Source organism: Etheostoma cragini, chromosome 11, assembly GCF_013103735.1.
Source record: "Etheostoma cragini isolate CJK2018 chromosome 11, CSU_Ecrag_1.0, whole genome shotgun sequence".
Lineage (NCBI taxonomy): Eukaryota > Metazoa > Chordata > Actinopteri > Perciformes > Percidae > Etheostoma > Etheostoma cragini.
Window position 1 is genome coordinate 325,642 of NC_048417.1, and position 22,493 is coordinate 348,134.

General features: G+C 45.6%; 1 protein-coding gene across 1 annotated transcript in view; it reads left to right on the forward strand.

Moving 5' to 3' along the window:
- Positions 1-22,493, forward strand: part of LOC117953067 (titin-like) — a 201,318-nt gene that overhangs the window by 145,146 nt on the left and 33,679 nt on the right. The window contains exons 161-169 of the mRNA XM_034885784.1: positions 211-498; positions 808-1,090; positions 1,702-2,009; positions 2,236-2,340; positions 2,492-2,689; positions 3,293-3,589; positions 3,700-4,287; positions 4,757-5,059; positions 5,148-22,481. Of these exons, the coding sequence (XP_034741675.1) occupies positions 211-498; positions 808-1,090; positions 1,702-2,009; positions 2,236-2,340; positions 2,492-2,689; positions 3,293-3,589; positions 3,700-4,287; positions 4,757-5,059; positions 5,148-22,481 (19,704 nt within the window). The remainder of the gene's footprint in view (positions 1-210; positions 499-807; positions 1,091-1,701; positions 2,010-2,235; positions 2,341-2,491; positions 2,690-3,292; positions 3,590-3,699; positions 4,288-4,756; positions 5,060-5,147; positions 22,482-22,493) is intronic.

Below are 22,493 nucleotides of genomic sequence, written 5' to 3' on the forward strand. Positions count from 1 at the left end.
AAGACCTGGGAGATAAATAACATCCCAGAGTCCGGTCTAGACCTGCTCTTTATGGAAATACCTGGGAGATAAATAACAACCCCGAGGCAGGTCTAGACCTGGTCTTTATGAAACACCTGGCAGATAACTGTCGTTGTGATTTGGCGCTATGTAGATAAAATTGAATTAAAATGAACTGAATACTCACTGCACTGTTTTTTACCTTTCCAGAGGAGCCTGGACCCGTCATGGACTTCAAGACTCTGCTGGTCACCAAGGACTCGTGCACTCTGAGCTGGAAGAAACCGCTCACCGACGGTGGCAGCCGCATCATCTGCTACGTGCTGGAGGTCCTCATCGGTGAGGACACTTACAAGGAGCTCATGAGGTCCAAGAACATGCAGTACAGCGCCAAGGACCTGGTGGAGGACAGAGAGTACACGTACAGGGTGAAAGCTGTGAATGACTCGGGAGACGGCGCCACCAAGGAGCTGAAAGTGGTTGCCAAGGACCTGATCAGTAAGTAACTTTGATGATAACAGAATAGTTGTCAGTCATTGTACATGTGCAACCAATCTGGATACAGTCCTACCAAACATCAGGAAATGGGAATGAAGACATTAACCCTCCTGTTTGACCCCTTTGAAAATGTCTATATCTGAAATATAGGTAGATATTTATTAATCTCAAAAAATGGGAAAAGGTCAGTAATTCAAACTGAAACTGTCTTTTTGAGTTTGCTCTGGGCTTTTTTAAGACAGCAGGAAGTTTAAAGACCATCCACGTAGGGGAGAGAGCATTTTAATGAGTGGTTCCTTCTGTCTGCAGTTCCTCCCAGCCTTGACCTGAGGGAGCTGCCCAACATGTGCTACATCGCCAAAGAGGGCAGCATCGTCCGTCTAAGGATCCCCATCATTGGCAAACCCACGCCCAAAGTGTCCTGGAAGAAGGGAGACGACGAAGAACTGACAGACAGCGGCCGAGTGTGCGCAGAGTCCTCCGCCGTCAACACCACCCTCCTGATTAGAGACTGCCAGAGGAGCGATGCCTCCAAGTACACCATTACCCTTAGAAGCAAAGCTGGGACCAAGGAATCCACCATCTTCATCAGGTAGGAAGAACCCTGTTCCAGAGAGCAGACCGCAACATGATGTGGATCAAGCTATGGTGGTTCCAGTCATACCCATGCATTACTGTCTGGGTAGAACCTAACCTTCTAACAGAATATCAGTGTTAACCCTCGTGTTGTCTTCCTGTCAAAACTCAAAATCAACAACTTTTGTTGATGTTTTTAATCAATGTCAACGTTTTTGTCCCTTTTTTAAACACTTTTTGGTTATTTTTTTTCACATATAACCCTCAAGTTGTCCTTATTTTGTCCTTATTTTGTCCTCATATTGTCCTCATGTTGCCCCCATGTTGTCTTCATGTTGTCCTTATTAATTCCCCAAAATAACTGATGATAGATTTCACACAATGCTCTTTGCCAAGTACAAATCTCTACTTTCATTCATTTTGGGGCGTCCTTTTACAGGATTTGGAGAGAAAAATTGAAGTGGTTTGGAAATAGTTTTCCCTTTGCGTACATAGACATAGACTTAGACTTCTTCTTATCAATCCCTTTGGGATGACTCCTGCGTGTCCAGTTATTGTTAACGGTGTCCAAATGTGTCCAGTTAAGTTATGTAAGTACCAAACCTGTCATCCCTCGTCTGATTTCAGGGTGGTGGGTAAACCTGGCGTTCCTATTGGACCCATCAAGTTTAAAGATGTCACTGCCGACGGTGCTACGCTGAAGTGGGTCGCTCCCAAAGACGACGGCGGCTCAGAGATCACCAACTACATCCTAGAAAAGAGGGACTTCATCACCAACATGTGGGTGACTGTGTCCTCCACTGTGGAGACCAACACCATGAGGGTGACAGGTCTCCATGAGGGCACCGAGTACATCTTCAGAATCTGCGCTGAGAACAAGTACGGCGTCGGAGAGGGACTCAAGTCTGAGTCCATCGTCGCTAAGCATCCATTCAGTAAGGGACTTGGTTTTTGCTTGCAGTGATGTCATTTCTCGGATATATATCTCTAAATCAGTACAACCAATAAATAAATACATTAAATACAAACTTTACTTAACACTCCAGAAGTGATATGACCTCTGTATTTTTTGAATGCTCAAGCTTTTATTTTAGATTGTTTATCAATATCTTTGTGTTATTGAGCTTGGTCTGACTCTACAATATTTCTGATTTTCTACAGATGTTCCCGATGCTCCTCTTCCACCTCAGATCATGCACATGTGCCACGACTCGGCTTACTTGGCCTGGAATGACCCCAGGAAGACTGGAGGGTCTCCCATCACTGGTCAGCTTGCACATTTAACCTAACTATTGTCCAACATCTATGTTATTTATACTTATATTATTTTACATAATTGTTATCTTTGCTTCTTTCATTGATGAATCTATGTGAGTTAAACATGGATTTTGATGGTCCCCCTTTGTTCTACATTCAGGCTACCATGCTGAGTTCAAGGAGAGGAACAGTATGTTGTGGAAGCGGGCGAGCCCAACCGCCTTGAGGATGAAGGAACACAAAGTAACTGGTCTGACTGAAGGTCTGGAGTACGAGTTCAGAGTCATGGCAATCAACCTGGCTGGCATCGGTAGACCAAGTGCCCCCACTGACCCACAGGTGGCCCTGAACGCCATTGGTAAGTGTCAAAGGTGTGAGAGAGGCAAAATGTTAAATTAGATAGTGATTTAATGCAAAGATGAATGGATGAGTCGTCATCTACTAAGTTAATCGCCAACTATTTTGATAAATGATCAATCGGTTTGATGAACTAAAAAATTCTCAGATTCCAGCTTCCTGAATGTGATTATATCTTCTAGTTTCCCTTCTTCTCTGTTACAGTGAACTGAATACTTTTTAGGTGTGGACACAACAAGATATTTGATCTTGTTGTTATGTTTTCATTAATCTATCAATCCTTTGGTCTGGAAAATGTTAGAAAATAATGAAAAATGTCCAAACCAGTTTCTCAAAGTCCAAGATGATGTGTTTAAATGCATTGTTTGGTCAGTCCAACACCCAAATATATTTAGTTTATTTAGATATAAAGCGAAAAGATTAGGGAATCTCTATTAAGTGGCTATTTAAGTGGCTGAAAAAGGCATTTTTGTCATGTAATGCATGAAGAATTTTAATTCTTTATTATCAAAATAGTTTTTCTATAGATCGACTCATCGCTGGAGCTCTAGTTACTTGCAGCCCTACAACAATGCATTAATATGTTTTATATCTGTATCCTTAGATGCCCCTGGAAAACCTGACGTGATCAGCATCACCAGGAGCACCGTGACCCTCCAGTGGACCGAGCCAGAGCGCGACGGCGGCCACAGGCTGACCGGCTACGTCGTTGAGAAGCGCGACCTGCCCTCTAAGGTCTGGGTGAAAGCCAACAACGTGAACGTTGTGGACCCTGCGTTCACAGTGACCGAACTGCAGGAGGGCTGCAAATACGAGTTCAGGATCAGGGCGAAAAATTCTGCTGGAGCGATCAGTCCGCCCTCCGAGCAGACTGATACTATTATCTGCACAGATGAATATGGTGAGATATAAAACAACCACTAAGATTTTGTATCGTTCCTATCTCTGTAAATCTTCACTGATTATGTCATATTGCATGATAAATAAAGGTTTTTCATTTTTGTCCAACAGCTGCACCAACCATTATTATTGAAGCCCAGGTCAAGGAGGGTCTGACTGTCCGAGCCGGGGATACTATCGTCATCACTGCCACAAGCATTTTAGGCAAACCTGCGCCAACCTCATACTGGTCAAAGGGAGGAAAGTACTTCAAACCCTCTGATCTTGTAAATATTGAGACCACTGCAACGTCGTCCACTCTGTCCATCAAGTACGCCAGCAGGAAGGACTCTGGAGAGTACGTCATCACTGCCAGCAATCCCTTTGGCGTGAAGGAGGAAACGGTCAAGGTCACAGTTTTGGACGTTCCTGCTGCTCCGGGACCCATCGAATGCAGCGGTATTTCCTCTGAAAAGGTCACTCTTACCTGGGCAGCTCCTACAGAGGACGGAGGCTCTCCTATCAGACATTACACCCTGGAGAAGAGAGAGACCAGCCGCCTGCTCTGGACCATCCTGGAGAGCAACATTATTGACTGTCGCTATGTGGCCACCAAGCTTATCCAGGGCAATGAATACTTCTTCAGAGTCTCTGCTGTGAACCAGTATGGTGCCAGTGAGCCATCACACTCTGAGGCGGTCAAAATGGTTGATAGATTCGGTATGTGCACTTTGTCATGTTCCTCACTTCATCTTGCATCCTACATTTGCACTTAGTTTTAAAGATAAAATGTTCCTTGACAAAGAATACAGTAGAGCTGTAATCAAATATTATGTTAATGCCAACTATTTGGATAATCAATGGGTTTGAGTCCTTTTTTAATTAAAAAAAGATTCAGATTTCAGCTTCTTAAATGTGATTTTGTTCTAGCTTTTCTCTCCTCTGTGACAGAAAACTGAATATTTAAGGACATCATCCTCGGCTTAGAGAAAAAATGATCACCATTTTCTGACATCTTATAGATGAAACAACCAGTAATGACAAATTACTCAACAATCAAAAATAATATTTGGCTGCAACCCTTCTTACGTCTTACATTTCCACTTTTTTAAGGATCAAATGTCTCATGGAGAGAAATACAGACTACTCATTAAAATCATGAATGTGTTTCTTCTTTCCATGTGTGTAGGTCCTCCTGGTCCACCATCCAAACCAGAGATTGAGAAAGTCAACGGACATTCAGCCACTCTGACCTGGAGGAGACCAGCTGACGATGGAGGAAGTGACATCATAGGTTACTGTGTTGAGAAGAAGGAGAAGAAGGGAATGAGATGGTTCAGGGCGTCCAAGAAATCCATAAGTGAGCTCACCTTTGAAGTGACCGGTCTCACCACGGGTATAGAGTATGAGTTCCGTGTTCTTGCTGAGAACAAAGCTGGCTTTGGAGAGCCTAGTGAACCATCCATGCCTGTCAGACCAATAGAGGAGGCCTGTAAGTAAAGTCTCTTATAAAATCACGTTTTTTATGGAATGCTTTAATAAGATTTAAAAGATACTTACCACTTTTTTATGTCTGACAGTTGTGCCTGGACCTCCCGTCAATCCAAGAGTCACAGACACAACCAAGACCACTGCCACTCTAAACTGGGGGAAACCTCTTGATAACGGTGGACTTGAAGTCACTGGATACGTGATTGAGCACAAAAAGGAAGGAACAGAAGAATGGGTTAAGGACACCCCTTCGTCTCCACTTAGGATCACAGAGTTTGTTGTTCCCAATCTGGAAACGGGTACTAAATACCACTTCAGAATTAGCGCTATTAATGCTAAGGGAGCAGGTGAACCTGCTGAAACCCAAGAACTTATTGAGATTGTGGAGCGTTCAGCTGAACCTGACTTGGAGCTTGATGTTGAGCTGAGAAGAACCCTTGTTGTCAGGGCTGGCTGCTCCATTCGCCTCTTTGTGCCCATCAAGGGACGTCCTACGCCTACCGTCACCTGGACCAAGAACGGCGGTCCAGTCCCACGCGCAGTTATTGACAGCACTGAGTCATTTACAATGCTGATCATTCCTGAGAGTTCCAGGAATGATGCGGGTAAATACGAGCTTACCCTTGAGAACTCAGCTGGAAAGAAGAGTGCCGATATACATGTGAGAGTTCTTGGTTCACCTGGACCTCCAATCAACCTAAAACCAGTCAAGATTGACAAGGAAAGCATTACTCTTCAGTGGGAGGTGCCTATGATCGATGGTGGAGCCAAGGTCACAAACTACATCATTGAGAAAAGAGAAACAACACGCAAGGCTTTTGCTACTGCTGTTACAAAGTGCCCCACCACTTCAGTTAGGATTGGTGACCTATGTGAAGGCTGTGAGTATTACTTCAGAGTGTCTGCCGAGAATGAGTATGGCATTGGTGAGCCGGCTGAAACCGTTGATCCAATTCGTGCATCCCAGGCACCATCTCCTCCAACGAGTATAATACCTACTGATGTCACCAAGAACTCTGTGAGCCTGGCTTGGACCAAACCCAAGCATGATGGGGGCAGCAGAATTACAGGATACGTCCTTGAAGCCCAGAAAAAGGGAACTGATCAGTGGGCACATGTTACAACAGTCAAGGTCATGGACTTCACAGTGAAGAATCTTAATGAGATGGAGGAATACATTTTCCGCGTTATGGCTGTCAACCACTCAGGTAGAAGCGCTCCACGTGAGAGTAAACACATTACTGTCAGGGATTCTACTTCCCTGCCTGAGTTTGACCTCCGTGGTGTATGTCAGAAGACTGTTATTGCCAAGGCAGGAGATGACATCAAGGTTGAAATTCCAGTTATGGGACGTCCCAGACCAACTATCTCTTGGCAAAAGGATGGCTTAGCCCTGAAGCTCACACAGAAAACCAATGTGGAAACTACTTCTGCTACAGTTATCCTCAGCATTAGTGAATGCACCAGAGCTGACAGTGGTGTCTACACCATGACTGGAAAGAACATTGTTGGTTCTGTGACAGACAAGATCATTGTCAAAGTTCATGATGTTCCTGGGCCACCCAAGGGACCGGTTACCATTTTGGAGAAATCTCGTACCTATTGCGTCTTTGCATGGGACACTCCTGACAATGACGGAGGGGTTCCAATCACCAATTATGTGGTGGAGATCAGAGACACCACTTCCCAAACGTGGACAGAGCTGTCTTCCACTATCATCCGTACCATGTTCAAAGCCGTTCGCTTAACCACTGGATCAGAGTACCAGTTTAGAGTGAGAGCTAAAAACAGATATGGTGTTGGGCCTCCCATCACCTCAGAGGCAGTACTGGCTGCCTATCCATTCAGAGCTCCTGGACCACCTGGTACTCCTGGTGTTGTTGCCTTTACCAAGGACTCAATAACAATTGGCTGGAACGAACCTGTGTCTGATGGTGGAAATGAAGTCATTGGTTATCATGTTGAGAGGAAAGAAAGAAGCAGCATCATGTGGCAAAAGATCAGCAAGTCTCTTGTGAAAGGAAACCTCTTCAAATCCACTGGGCTTGAAGATGGAATTGCCTATGAGTTCCGTGTCATGGCTGAAAACATGGCTGGAATTGGTAAGCCAAGTAAGGCCTCAGAAGCGATATTGGCCTTGGACCCTGTAGACCCACCAGGTCAGCCTGTGCCAATATTTGTCAACAAAAATGTTATCACCATTGAGTGGACAAAGCCTGAGTACGATGGTGGTTTCAAAATCACTGGCTACACAGTGGAGAAGAGAGAAATGCCTACTGGCCGTTGGATGAGAGCCAACTTCACCAACATCACTGAGACGACATTCACTGTCAGTGGACTGACTCAAGATGCCTCCTATGAGTTCCGTGTTATGGCCAGAAACTCAGCAGGTGCAGTGAGTCTGCCCTCTGAGCCCTCAGACCAAATTACCTGCAAAGATGACATCATTGAGCCACGTATTATGGTTGATGCCATCTTTAAGGATGTTGTTCTACTAAAAGCTGGAGAGTCCTTCAAGCTTGATGCTGACATCGCTGGTCAACCAACTCCATCTATGGTTTGGACCAAGAACGGAAAGGAGGTTGAGAACACAATGAAACTGCAGCTGAAGTTCACAGAACTGACAACCACTCTTACCAACAAGGACTCTATCAGAACAGATGGAGGAGAATTTGTTTTGACGGCCACTAATGTTGGTGGATTTGCTAAGCACATCTTTAATGTTAAAGTGCTCGACAGACCAGGACCACCAGTTGGACCTCTTGACGTGTCCAATGTCAACGCTGACAACTGCTTGCTCACCTGGGCTCCACCTGCAGATGATGGAGGTGCCAAGATTGAAGGATATGTGATTGAGAAGCGCGAGTCAAGCAGGCTGGTTTGGACCAATGTGGTTTCAGACCTGCAAGTTACACAATTCAAAGTGACCAAGCTGCTCGAAGGAAATGAATACATATTCAGAGTTATGGCAGTAAACAAATATGGACTTGGTGAGTCTCTTGATTCACAACCCACTATTGCAGCCAATCCATATGTGGTTCCAGATCCTCCAGGGAATCCTGAGGTGACGGCAATAACCAAAGATTCAATGTTTGTTATGTGGCAAGCACCTGCAAGCGATGGTGGAACTCCCATCACCAACTACAATATTGAAAGGAAAGACAGAATAGGCCTACGCTGGGTCAAATGCAACAAGAGGAAGGTCAAAGATCTGCAATTCAAGGCAACAGCCCTTCTTGTTGGACATGAATACAAATTCAGAATAATTGCTGAGAATGCTGCTGGATTGAGTGCACCAAGTGCTTCAAGTCCATTCTACAAGGCCACTGATGTACTGGACGCTCCGGGGGCCCCATGCAACCCAAGAATCTTGGACACAACTAAATCCTCGATTACTGTTGCCTGGAACAAGCCTGCATACGACGGTGGCTCTGATGTCACTGGCTACATTGTGGAGACCTGCATCCCGTCTGAAAAGGAAGAAGAGGAGGAATGGACCATTGTGACACCCAAAGAAGGACTCCTTGCCACCTCTTTCACCATTATTAACCTGAAGGAGAACCAGGAGTACAAGATTAACATCTCTGCTGTCAACAGTGAAGGAGTTGGAGAGGCAGCATCTGTACCTGGCAATCCCAAGGCAGAGGACAGGCTACTCCCACCTGAGATCGATTTGGACGCTGAGCTCCGCAAGGTTGTTAATCTTAGAGCTTGCTGCACACTTAGACTATTTGTGCCTATCAGAGGCAGACCTGTCCCTGAGGCGAAATGGACCAAAGAAGATGGTGAGCGTGTTGAGAGGGCAACCATTGAAAGCACAACATCATACACGTCTCTTGTAATTGGAAATGTCAACAGATTTGACAGTGGAAAGTATAATCTTACAGTGGAAAACAGCTCTGGCTCCAAGACAGTTACAGTCCAAGTCAAGGTGCTTGACACACCAAGTGCCCCACAGAATCTCAAGATTACCACTGTAACAAATGAATCGGTCACTCTGACATGGGAACCACCAGTAAATGATGGAGGAGTTAAGATTAACAACTATATTGTTGAGAAACGTGAGTCAACAAGGAAAGCATATGCCACAGTCAGTGCTAACTGCCGTCAAACCACCTTCACAGTAGACCAGCTCTTGGAAGGATGCAACTATTACTTCAGAGTTTTGGCTGAGAATGAATATGGCATTGGGCTACCTATTGAGTCCGGGGAATCAATTAAAGTTTCTGAGAAACCACAGCCACCTGGCAAAATCACTCTTAAGGATGTTACCAAGAACAGTGTCACCCTCTCCTGGGAGAAGCCAGCGCACGATGGTGGCAGCAGAGTGGGCTGTTATGTTGTTGAGATCCAGCCTAAAGGTGTTGATAAGTGGACACAGTCTATGATTGTAAAGGAAACAGAAGCTACTATTAGTGGACTTAATGCAGGTGAAGAATACATGTTCCGTGTAGCAGCAAGAAATGAAAAGGGAACAAGCGACCCACGCCAAATCGGTGTGCCTGTGATCGTAAAAGATCTTGTGATTGCTCCTGTTGCCAAAATGTTATTCAACACATTCAGTGTGATGGCAGGAGAAGACCTGACAGTAGACGTTCCCTATGTCGCACGTCCTAAAGCAAATGTCACCTGGGTGAAAAATGGTGAGCCTCTGAAAAGAACTACCAGAGTCAACTTTTCTGCAACTGACACAATGCTAAACCTCAAAATAAAAGAGGCTACAAGAGATGATGTTGGAAAATACGTTATTACTTTGAGCAACACAGCAGGAGAGACAACAGCTGACATTGGCATTGTTGTACTAGACAAACCCAGCCAGCCGGGTGGTCCAGTTAAGGTGGAAGCAGTTACGTCTGACAGTGTAACCATGTCCTGGAACCGACCAGAATATGATGGTGGTTGCACTATCAAACACTATATTGTGGAAAAGAGAGACACATCTGCAAATACCTGGGTGGTTGTATCTCCTAACCTTGCAAGGACCAAAATCAAGGCAGGCAGGCTGAAGACTGGGTCTGAGTATCAGTTTAGAATCACAGCAGAAAACCGATATGGAAAAGGCCCAGCTCTTCTCTCAGAGTGTATTGTGGCTCAATACCCATACAAGCTCCCAGGACCCCCAGGAACCCCCAACATTGCAGTCTGCACCAAGGACACCATGGTGGTTGCCTGGAATGAACCTGTGAATGACGGTGGAAGCACTGTGTTGGGTTACCATATTGAACGCAAAGAGAGAAACAGCATCATGTGGGTCAAACTTAACAAATCTCTTATTACAGACCAAACCTTCAAGACCACTGGTCTGGAACCAGGAATGGAGTATGAATACAGAGTTTATGCTGAAAACATTGTCGGAATAGGCAAAATGAGCAAAGTGTCTGAGGGGTGTGTGGCTAGAGATCCTTGTGATCCCCCTGGCACCCCAGAGGCAACAAAGATCTCTAAGGATTCTGTGAGCATTGTATGGACCAAGCCTGAATATGATGGTGGTGCCAAGGTTACGGGCTACGTTGTGGAAAAGAAGGAGCTTCCTGAAGGTCGTTGGCTGAAGGCTAACTTCACCAACATCATTGAGACAGAATATGTTGCAACTGGACTTGTGCAGGACAATCAGTATGAGTTCCGTGTCATTGCCAGAAATGCTGCTGGTGTGTTCAGCCTGCCCTCTTACAGCACCGGTCCTATCACTGCCAAAGATGAGATTGAACCACCACGCCTCAGCATTGACCCAGAGTACACACAAACTCTTGTGGTTAATGCTGGAGAAAACTTCAAGATTGATGCAGATGTTCATGGCAAACCTTTGCCTTCTATCCACTGGATGAAGGGAGAGCAGGAACTGGGCAACACTATTCATAGAGAAATTAAGAACACACCCATCAAAGCTTTTATATCTGTTAAGGAAGCTAAACTTTCCGATGGAGGCCAATACACTCTGCTGTTGAAAAATCCAGGAGGAGAAAAGGCTGTACAGGTCAATGTAGTTGTTCTAGATAAACCTGGACCACCAGAGGGACCTCTTATTGTTACAGGAATAACCAAAGACCGATGCAGCCTTGTATGGAAACCACCTCTACAAGATGGTGGTAGCAAGATCTCCCACTACATAGTAAGTAGGAGAGAGACAAGCAGGCTTGCCTGGACTGTTGTTGACCCAAAGGTTGAGAAGACTTGTTTAAAGGTTTCTAAGCTCCTGGAGGGAGATGAGTACATCTTCAGAGTCCAAGCCGTCAACCAATTTGGAGTGGGTGCACCACTTGAGTCTGCCCCTGCCATAATCAAAGATCCATATGCACTCCCTGGTACACCCAAGAGCTTGGAAGTTTCAGATATTAGAAAGGATTCAATGGTGCTCACCTGGGAGGCACCTGCTGAAGATGGAGGCAGTCCTATCACTGGATACATAATTGAGAAACATGACAAAGAAGGTGTAAGATGGACCAGATGCAACAGAAAAACAGTCACTGATTTAACTTTCAAGGTCACTGGACTCCTGGAATCCCATATCTATGAATTCAGAGTTGCTGCTGAGAATGGTGTAGGTTCCGGTGAACCAAGCACCCCAACTGTATTCTTCAAAGCTCTTGATCCCATCTTCAGGCCTGGCAAACCACACAATCCAAAAGTAACTGATACAACTAAAACATCAGTATTCCTGTCCTGGGGAAAGCCCGTCTGTGATGGAGGCTGTAAGATTCAGGGATACATTGTTGAGTGCTGCACGACCACAGTGTCAGCAGTGCCAGCTGAGGCCCCTGCTGAAGCCCCAGCTACAGAGGCAGCTGCCACCGATGCCATAATTGAGGAATGGACAATGTGCACACCGCCAACAGGTATCAAGAAGATGAACTTTGAAGTTGCTAACCTGAAGGAAAACCAGGCATACAAGTTTAGAGTATGTGCCATCAACAAAGTTGGAGTTGGTGAGCATGCAGATGTCTCTGGAGCTGTTGTTGCCCAGGACAGGGCAGAAGAGCCAGACCTTGACATTGACCCGGAACTGAGAAATATTGTGACCATTAAAGCTGGAGCTTCCCTTAGACTGTTTGTTCCTATCAAAGGAAGGCCAACTCCAACCATCCGGTGGGACAAAGATGAAGCTGCCCTTAAAGAGACTGCTGTGATTGAGGTGACCAGCAGTTACGCATCCCTTGTAATTGACAAGATGAGCAGAAATGATAGTGGAAAATACACCATCACTGCAGAAAACGCCAGTGGAACCAAATCTGCTTTTGTTGTTGTCCGTGTTCTCGACACACCTAGTGCCCCTGTTAACTTGAAAGTGAAGGAAATAACCAACCAGTCGGTGACACTGGCTTGGGAGCCACCTCTGTTGGATGGTGGCTCGAAGATCAAGAACTATGTCATTGAAAAGAGAGAAAGCACACGCAAAACATATGCAGCTGTTGCAACAAATTGTCATGCTCTTTTGTGGAAGGTTGAGCCACTCCAGGAGGGTTGTAGTTACTACTTCAGAGTCCTTGCTGAGAATGCACATGGTGTTGGCCTGCCTGCAGCGACTGTGGATCCTCTGAAGGTCTCAGAGGTGCCCCAGTCTCCAAAGGCCTTGATTGTTACAGATCAAACCAAAACAAGCATCTCTTTGGCATGGGAGAGGCCTGAGTATGATGGTGGAAGCAGAGTCATGCAGTACCTGCTCGAGGTGCAGCTGAAGGGCCAGGAAAAGTGGAATGGTGTTAACACATTTAAGACAATGGAGGCTACTGTTTCCAAACTGAACCCTGGAGAGGAATATCTGTTTAGAGTCACTGCAATTAATGATAAGGGAAAGAGTGACCCCAAAGTCCTCTCTGGTCCAGTGATGACCAAGGACTTAGTCTTTGAACCAGATATCCGACCAGCATTCAGCAGCTACAGTGTCAGAGTGGGCAAAGACATGAAAGTTGATATTCCTATCTTTGGACGACCTATTCCATCAGTCTCATGGAGTAAAGATGGAGCTCCTTTGAAGTTCACTACCAGAGTCAACATTATCAACACACCAACACATACAACACTGAGCATTAAGGAGGCAGCAGGTGATGATGGAGGAATGTACAGCATAAATGTTACTAACACAGCTGGAAAGAAGGACACAGCAGTTGATATCATTGTCCTTGACAAGCCTGGCCCTCCATCCGGCCCTGTGAAGTTTGATGAAATCACCACACAGAGTGTCACTCTTTCATGGGGTCCACCCAAGCACAATGGTGGCTGCCAGATTTCAAACTACATTGTACAAAAGAGAGATACTACTACAACAACATGGGAAAATTTCAGCATCAACCATGCCAGAACAACCATCAAAGTGCCCAGACTGAAGACTGGAGCCGAGTATCAGTTCAGGATCATTGCTCAGAACCGCTATGGCAAGAGTCAAGGTCTGGATTCCTCTTCCGTGGTAGCTCAGTACCCATACAGAGAGCCAGGCCCACCAGGCACTCCTTTCCTTTCTTCTCTCTCAAGGGACCACCAGATTGTTGAGTGGCACGAGCCTGTCGCAGATGGAGGCAGTCCTGTCCTTGGCTACCATCTTGAAAGGAAAGAGAGAAATAGTATTCTCTGGGTCAAGATCAACAAAACACTTCTTCATGAGCCTTATTTCAAGAGTTATCCCTTGGAGGAAGGTATTGAGTATGAATACAGGGTTTATGCTGAAAATATAGTTGGCACTGGCAGGTGCAGTAAGATCTCAGAGGGCTGTGTTGCCCGTGACCCATGTGATCCTCCTGGCACACCAGAGGCCATCCATGTAACCAGAGAAACCATTGTCATCCAGTGGACTAAACCAGAGTACGATGGTGGCAGTAATATAACTGGCTATACTGTGGAGAAGCGTGATCTGCCCGAGGGAAGATGGGTGAGGGCAAACTTCACTAATGTAATTGAGACCCAGTTCACTGTCACTGGTCTGACTGAAAATGCACAGTATGACTTCAGAGTCATTGCTAAAAATTCAGTTGGCACCATCAGTAAGCCATCCTACAACAGTGGACCAATCACTGCAAGTGATAAATTGGAGGCACCCAAGTTCTCAATTGACCCTGCATTCACCAAGACCATTGTCATCAATGCCGGAGAGACCTTCAAGCTAGATGCCGATGTCCATGGCAAGCCTCTCCCTACGATCCAGTGGTTCAGGGATGAAAAGCCAATCGAGAATACACTCAGACTAGAGATAAAAGACACTGAAAACCATGCAATGATTGTCATTAAGGACGCTGTTAGAGTTGATGGTGGCATGTACACCCTCCATCTAACAAATGAGGCTGGCAAAGAAACAATCCCATTCCAGGTTGTTGTTCTAGACAGGCCTAGCCAATGCGAAGGACCCCTCTACGTCACCGGAGTAGCTGAAGATAGATGCACACTGGTATGGCGTGCCCCACTACATGATGGAGGCAGTCCTATTAAACACTACTTCATTGAGAGAAGAGAGACCAGCCGTCTAGCTTGGACTGTTGTTTCAAACAGCTGTCAAACCACAAGCTTTAAAGTCACCAAATTACTTGAAGGCAATGAGTATATGTTCCGTGTCATGGCAGTAAACAGTTATGGTGTCAGTGAGCCACTGGTGTCTAATGGAGTGATAATGAAGACTCCATTTATTCCTCCTGGTCCACCTCATATTGAGGATGTATCTAACATTGCTCATGATGGCATGAACATCACTTGGTCAGCCCCTGAGACTTGTGGAGGCAGTGAGATTACCAATTACATTATTGAAAAGAAGGACAGAAATGGAATAAAATGGACCAGATGCAACAGACAGAAAGTCACTGATCTTTCGTTTAGAGTTACAGGCCTAACCACCGGCCATGAATATGAGTTCAGAGTGATTGCTGAGAATGTAGTTGGAGCAGGAGAGCCAAGCCTCCCAAGTTCCTTCTTCAGGGCCATTGATCCAAAGTACAAGCCTGGTGCCCCAGCATATGTGAATGTGATTGACACTACAAAGAGTTCTATTTCATTGTCATGGGGTAAGCCTCTGTCTGATGGTGGCAGCGACATTCAAGGATACATTATTGAAGTCTGCAAGGCTGAGGAGGAGGAATGGACCATGGTCACTCCCCCCACTGGCCTGCGTCTTAACAAATATGAAATAACCAAACTTACTGAGGGTCAGGAGTACAAGATCCAGGTTTGTGCTCTGAACAAACTAGGAGTGGGTGAGCCAGCAGTTCTCTCTGGAACAGCTAAGCCAGAGGAAAGGGTGGAGCCACCACAGATCCATCTTGACTCTGATCTAAGGAAGGGCATCGTTTTGAAAGCCGGTGGATCTGTTAGAATCCATATTCCATTCAAGGGCAGGCCAACACCTGAGATTAAGTGGACTAAGGATGAGGGAGAAGTGTCTGAAAAAGCAGTGATTGAGAAAGCCCTTAACTTCACCCAGTTGTCCATTGACTCATGTGACAGGAGTCACTCAGGAAAATACACCTTGAGCCTAACAAACAGCAGTGGCACTGTATCTGAGTTTGTTACTGTTAAAGTCCTGGATACACCTGGCGCCCCACAGAAACTTGTGGTTAAAGAAATCCGAAAGGACTCCATCACTCTTGAATGGGATGCTCCACTGGTTGATGGAGGTTCCAAAATTAAGAATTATGTAATTGACAAACGGGAATCAACCAGAAAGACTTTTGCTAATGTGTCCTCAAAATGCACCAAGACAACATTCAAAGTAGAGAACTTGGTTGAAGGAGCTATGTACTACTTCAGAGTCATGGCTGAGAATGACTATGGAATCGGCCAGGGTGTTGAAACAAAGGTGGCTTCCAAGGCCTCCGAGGTACCACTGCCTGTTGGATCAATTTTCCTCACTGATGTCACCAAAACCAGTGTCTCACTGGCCTGGGAGAAACCTGAACATGATGGAGGCAGTAGAATTGGGGGATACCTAATTGAGATGCAACCCAAAGGTACAGATAAGTGGGGAGTTGCAACAAATACAAAGACATGCGAGGGCACTGCCAAGGGCCTCACAGCAGGAGCAGAATACCTATTCCGTATCATTGCTTACAATGAGAAGGGAAAAAGTGAACCAAAGGCACTTGCTGCACCCGTCACTGCAACTGACATGACCATAGAGCCAAGCCTTAAGATGCAATTTAACACCTATAGTGTGTTAGCTGGAAAAGACTTGAAGTTGGAGTTCCCTGTGATTGGCAGGCCCAAACCTACAATCACCTGGACTAGGGATGGTGAGTCTTTGAAGGTGACATCCAGAGTCAATGTGATAAACACTCCAACAACAACTGGAATTCAAATAACGGAGGCATGCAAAGATGACTTTGGCAAATATATCGTTACAGCAACCAATAAGGCCGGCACTGTAAGTAACGATGTGTCTGTCATTATCCTTGACAAGCCTGGTCCACCAACAGGTCCCATCAAGGTTGTTGAAGTAAGCAACACCTTCGTCCATCTCTCCTGGGAGCCCCCAGTGTACATGGGTGGATGCCAGGTAAAGAACTATATAGTGGAGAAGAGAGACACCACCACTACAACATGGCAGGCAGTAACCACACAGCTTGCTAGAACAGCTTTTAAGGTCACCAAACTGAAGACTGGTGCAGAATATCAGTTCAGAATCATTGCTGAAAACAGATATGGAAAGGGTGCATCTCTGGACTCCAAGGCCATTGTTGTCCAATATCCATACAAACCACCAGGGCCTCCAGGAACACCACGTGTCAAATCTGCTACGAAGGAAATGATGATCATTGAATGGAATGAGCCAGTCAATGATGGTGGAAGTGCAGTGATTGGGTACCATCTTGAAAACAAGGAGAGAAGCAGCATTACATGGAACAAACTGAACAAGTCTCTTATCACTGATACCGAGTTCAAGATCTGCAATCTTGAAGAGGGGGGCGGATATGAATTCAGAGTCTATGCTGAAAATATTGTTGGCATCGGCAGATGCAGTAAAGTGTCTGAGAACTTTGTTGCTCGTGACCCATGTGATCCTCCTGGTGCTCCTGAAGCTGTGTCTATTACTAAGACCATAATCAAGATTAAGTGGACTAAGCCTCAGTATGATGGTGGGAGCAAAGTGAATGGATATATTGTGGAAAGGAAAGATCTTTCCTCCCCAGAATTGCGCTGGGTAAGGGCTAATTTCACAAATATAGTTGAGACTGAGTATACCGTCACTGGTCTAACAGAGAATGAGCAGTATGAATTCAGAGTTATTGCAAGAAATGCAGTTGGAACCTTCAGCGAGCCATCCGATAGCTCTGGACCTATCACTGCTACTGATGAAATTGAACCGCCAAAAGCCTCAATGGATCCCAAATACAAGGATGTCATTGTTATCAATGCTGGAGAAAACTTGCTTCTTGATGCAGACATCTATGGAAAACCGATTCCTGATGTTGCCTGGCTAAAAGAAGGCAAGGAAATGGACAAAGCATTGCGCATTGAAGTGAAAACGACACAGAAACGAGCAGCCATTACTATTAAAGATGTAACCAAGCTTGATAGTGGCCACTATGACCTCGTCCTCAAAAATCTGGGCGGTATAAAAACCTTCCCTATCACTGTCAAAGTCCTTGATAAACCAGGTACACCCACTGGACCCATGCAAATAACAGGAATCATGTCTGACAGGTGCACCCTTTCCTGGTCAGAACCAACTCTGAATGGCGGGGCTAGTATCACTCATTATGTTTTGGAGAAAAGAGAGACTAGCAGGTTGTCCTGGACAGTGGCTGCATCAGACATCAAGGGTATGTTCTATAAACTAAAAAATTTGCTACCTGGAAATGAATACATTTTCAGAGTCAGGGCAGTCAACAAATACGGTGTGGGTGATTATCTTGAAAGTGAACCCATAATTGCACGCAATCCTTTCAAACTACCAAGTGCTCCTGGAACTCCAGAAGCAAGTCAGATCACAAAGGACTCCATGGTTCTGTCATGGACCACTCCAGAACAGACCGGTGGAGCTGAAATTGAAACTTACCACCTTGAAAAACGTGACAAAGATAGTGTAAGGTGGACAAAATGCAACAGACAAAAGCTGACTGACAACCATTTCAAGGTCACAGGTCTCATGACAGACCACTTCTATGAGTACCGTGTTGCTGCTGAGAATGAAGCTGGAATAGGAGACCTTAGTGAATTGTCCCTATTCTACAGAGCATGTAATGCCATAACACCACCTGGACCTCCGCATCATCCTAAGGTCACAGACTACACAAAGTCTTCTGTTTCTCTGTCCTGGGGAAAACCTGACTTTGATGGCGGTGCCTATGTAAAGGGCTACATTGTTGAAACAAGGGAGTATACACCAATGCCCGAATTATCAGAGGAGGCAGAAGTAGCTCCAGCAATAGATGCACCAGTTGAAAAAGAATGGACCATTTGTACTCCACCCACTGGCATTCAAGCCACTAAACTCACCATCACAGACCTGAAGGAGGGTGGAGAGTACCAGTTCCGTGTCTGTGCTATCAACTCTGAAGGAGTAGGGGAGGCTGGTAATGTCCACAGCACAGTGGTTACTTCTGACAGGGCAGAAGCACCAGAGATCGAGCTGGATGCTGATCTTAGAAAGGTGGTATCTGTCCGTGCTGGTGGATCTCTGCGTCTGTTTGTCGCCATTAGAGGAAGGCCAGAACCTGCTGTGAAATGGGAGAAGGTTGACGGTACTCTCACAGAGCGTGCTGGAGTCGACACCACCAGTTCATACACCATGCTTGTCATTGACAATGTTAACCGCTTTGACAGTGGCAAATACTCTCTTACACTAGAAAACAGCAGTGGTTCAAAAACTGCTATTGTTGCAGTGAGAATTTTGGATACACCAAGTGCACCACAGAACTTTGTGGTGAAGGAGCTCAAGAAAGATTCAGTGCTTCTTGCCTGGGATACACCACTCACTGATGGTGGTTCTAAAATCACAAACTACATTGTTGAAAAGAGAGAGTCTGTCAGAAAGGCCTATACTACTGTCACCAGCAACTGCTTGGCCAACTCATTCAAGATTGAAGAGCTTCCTGAAGGTGGCATGTTCTACTTCAGAGTCTGTGCTGTTAATGAATATGGCCAAGGACAGATGGTCGAAACCAAAGAAGTCAAAGTGTCTGAGGTACCGCAGCCACCAAGCAAAGTTTCCGTTGTAGATGTGACAAAGACCAGTGTGACTCTGGCATGGGAAAAACCTGCTCATGATGGTGGAAGCAAAATAATGTGCTACAATTTGGAATTTAAGCCCAAGAGTGGAGATAAATGGGGCACAGCATGCACAGTAAAGGTTCCTGAAGCAACTATTCCTAATCTGAGTCCTAATGAAGCCTATTTATTCAGAGTTGTTGCAATCAATGAGAAGGGAAAGAGTGAGCCAAAGGACCTTGGCTTGCCTGTAGTTACAAAAGATGTTGAAATTGAACCATCTGTCAACTTATTATTTACCACATACAGTGTGAAGGCTGGCGATGACCTCACTCTCGACGTTCCAGTAAAGGGCAGGCCAAAGCCTGTTGTATCCTGGAAAAAGGACAACCTTCCTCTGAAGCAAACGTCCTCAGTGACCATCTTAAACACACTAACTTCATCCAAAATTATAATAAAAGAGGCAAGCAGAGAACATGTTGGCAAGTATGAGATCACTCTGGCTAACACAGCAGGAACTGTCACAGCAAATATTGGACTTGTTGTCCTTGATAAACCAGGTCCACCTAAATGCGTTAAGGTGGATTCTGTGACGTCAGACAGCATCACACTGTCCTGGTCTCCACCAGATTATGATGGTGGCTGCTGCATCAGTAACTATATTGTGGAGAAGAGAGACACAAACACACAAGAATGGCAAATGGTAGGAAGTAACGTGGCTAGAACATCTTTCAAGGCTGGCCGACTGACACATGGAGCTGAGTACCAATTCCGCATCTATGCTGTCAACCGTTATGGAAAGAGTACATACCTGGATTCCCCTGGAATTACTGCTAAGTATAACTTTAAACAACCTGGACCTCCTTCTACACCTATAGTGAAGTTGGCCACCAAGTCCTACATGTTGGTGACTTGGAATGAGCCAGTCGTGGATGGCGGTAGTCCTGTTCTGGGCTACCATCTGGAGAGGAAGGAGCGTTCTAGCATTCTTTGGACAAAGATGAACAGAGGAATGATCAAAGATACTGAATACAAAGTCAATGGCGTTGAAGAGGGAATGATGTATGAATATCGTATCTATGCTGAAAATATTACTGGTATCGGTAAATGCAGCAAGGCCTCTGAAGCTGTGGCAGCCAGAGATCCATGTGATCCTCCAGGCACACCTGTGGTCACTGCTGTTACCAGAACAACTGTCTCCTTATCTTGGGAGAAACCAGAGTATGATGGTGGTGCCAAGGTTACTGGCTACACCATTGAACGCAAAGACCTTCCAGAAGGGCGCTGGACAAGGTGCAACTTCACCAATGTGCCTGAGACCCACTATGATGCAACAGGCCTTACGGAGAACAGCCAGTATGACTTCCGCATCATTGCTAAGAATGTCGCTGGAGTGTTCAGCGGGCCATCTGACCGCACTGGTCCCATCACTGTCAAGGATGATGTGGAACCACCACGCATCATGATGGATGTCAAGTTCAGAGAGACATTGCTTGTGAAAGCAGGAGAAACTCTGAAGATTAACGCTGACCTTGCTGGACGTCCTGCCCCTGTCATTTCCTGGACAAAGGATGGCAAAGAGATTGAGCTGAGAGCCAGAATCCAGATTGTTTCAACAGATACCAGTACTTCTGTCATTGTGAAGGATTGCATCAGAAGAGATTCTGGACAGTATGCCCTAACTTTGCAGAATATTGGTGGAAAGGTATCCATGCCAATACACTGTTTGATTCTAGATAAGCCAGGACCTTCAGCAGGACCGCTTCAGATCACAGGTCTCACAGCTGAGGCATGTACTCTGTCATGGGGTCCTCCTCAGGAGAATGGTGGTGCTGACATCACACATTACATTGTTCAAAAGCGTGAGACCAGCAGCTTGGCGTGGACAATGGTTAAGGCAGACGTCCTTAGCACATACCACAAAGTCACAGGACTGCTCAAGGGCAATGAATATATCTTCAGGGTTATGGCTGTTAACAAACACGGGGTTGGTGAGGCTCTGGACAGTGAGGTTGTAAAGATTACAGATCCATACACGTTTGCCACGGCTCCAACAAATGTTGATGTCACTACCATAACTGGAGATTCAATGACCCTCACCTGGTGCAAGCCAGCCAGTGATGGAGGCAGCCCCATCATTGGATATGTGATTGAGCGCCGTGATAAGACAGGTATGCGCTGGGTCCGTGTGAACAGAGATCCAGTTGTTGAATGTACAATAGTAGTAACCAAACTGCGCAAGGGTTGTGAGTATGACTTCAGAGTTTGTGCTGAAAACGAAGCTGGTTTGAGTCCTCCAAGTGAACGATCTGCAACATTCAGAGCATTGGATGCTCTGGTTGTTCCTTCTCGCCCAACCAAGCCAAAGATCGTCACGTCAACCACAAGCAGTGTGTCCATTGTCTGGAAACCACCTACCGATGATGGTGGTGCTCCAATCCTTGGTTACAGTGTAGAATACAGAGACTACATTGAAAAACCAGAGGTTAAGGGAGAAGAGGAAGAATTTGAGGAAGAATATGAGGAAGAGGAGGAAGAGGAGATTGCTGAATCACCAGAAGAACTAGCAAGATGGGTTGAAGCTATCCCTCTTACCAAGAGCTTGGAGTTCACAATCACTGGACTTAAGACAGACGCAAAATATGAATTCTGTGTCAAGGCAATAAACAAAGTTGGCAGCAGTGCGCGTAGCCTGTATTCAGATGGGGCTGCAGCAATGGACAGAACTGCAGAGCCATCATTTGATGTTGACATTGAAATGCGGAAAGTACTTATTGTCAAACATGGCACAGCATTTACTCTCAAAGTACCGTTCAAGGGCAAACCTGTGCCATCAGTGGAATGGGCCAAGGAGGGTGTGGATCTAAAGGTCAGAGGAACTATTGACTCAACAGAATCCAACACTTCACTGACCCTTGAGAAATCCAACAGAAATGACTCTGGAGAATACAGCGTCACTATTGAATCACCGTTGGGAAAAGCAACATTGCCCATGGTTGTCAAGGTCCTTGACTCACCTGGACCTCCTGTCAATGTTAAAGTTTCAGCAGTGACCAGGGATTCTGCAACCCTCATGTGGGAAGCTCCAGAGAATGATGGTGGTGATGCAGTAAAGTCCTACCATGTTGAAAAACGTGAGGCCAGTAAGAAGGCTTGGGTGTGTGTGACCAGCAACTGCCACGCACTGACTTATAAGGTGGAGGACTTACAGGAGGGAGCCATGTATTACTTCAGAATTATTGGAGAAAATGAATATGGAGTGGGTGTTCCTCAGGAGGCCAAGAATGGAACAAAGATAACAGGTAACATACGAA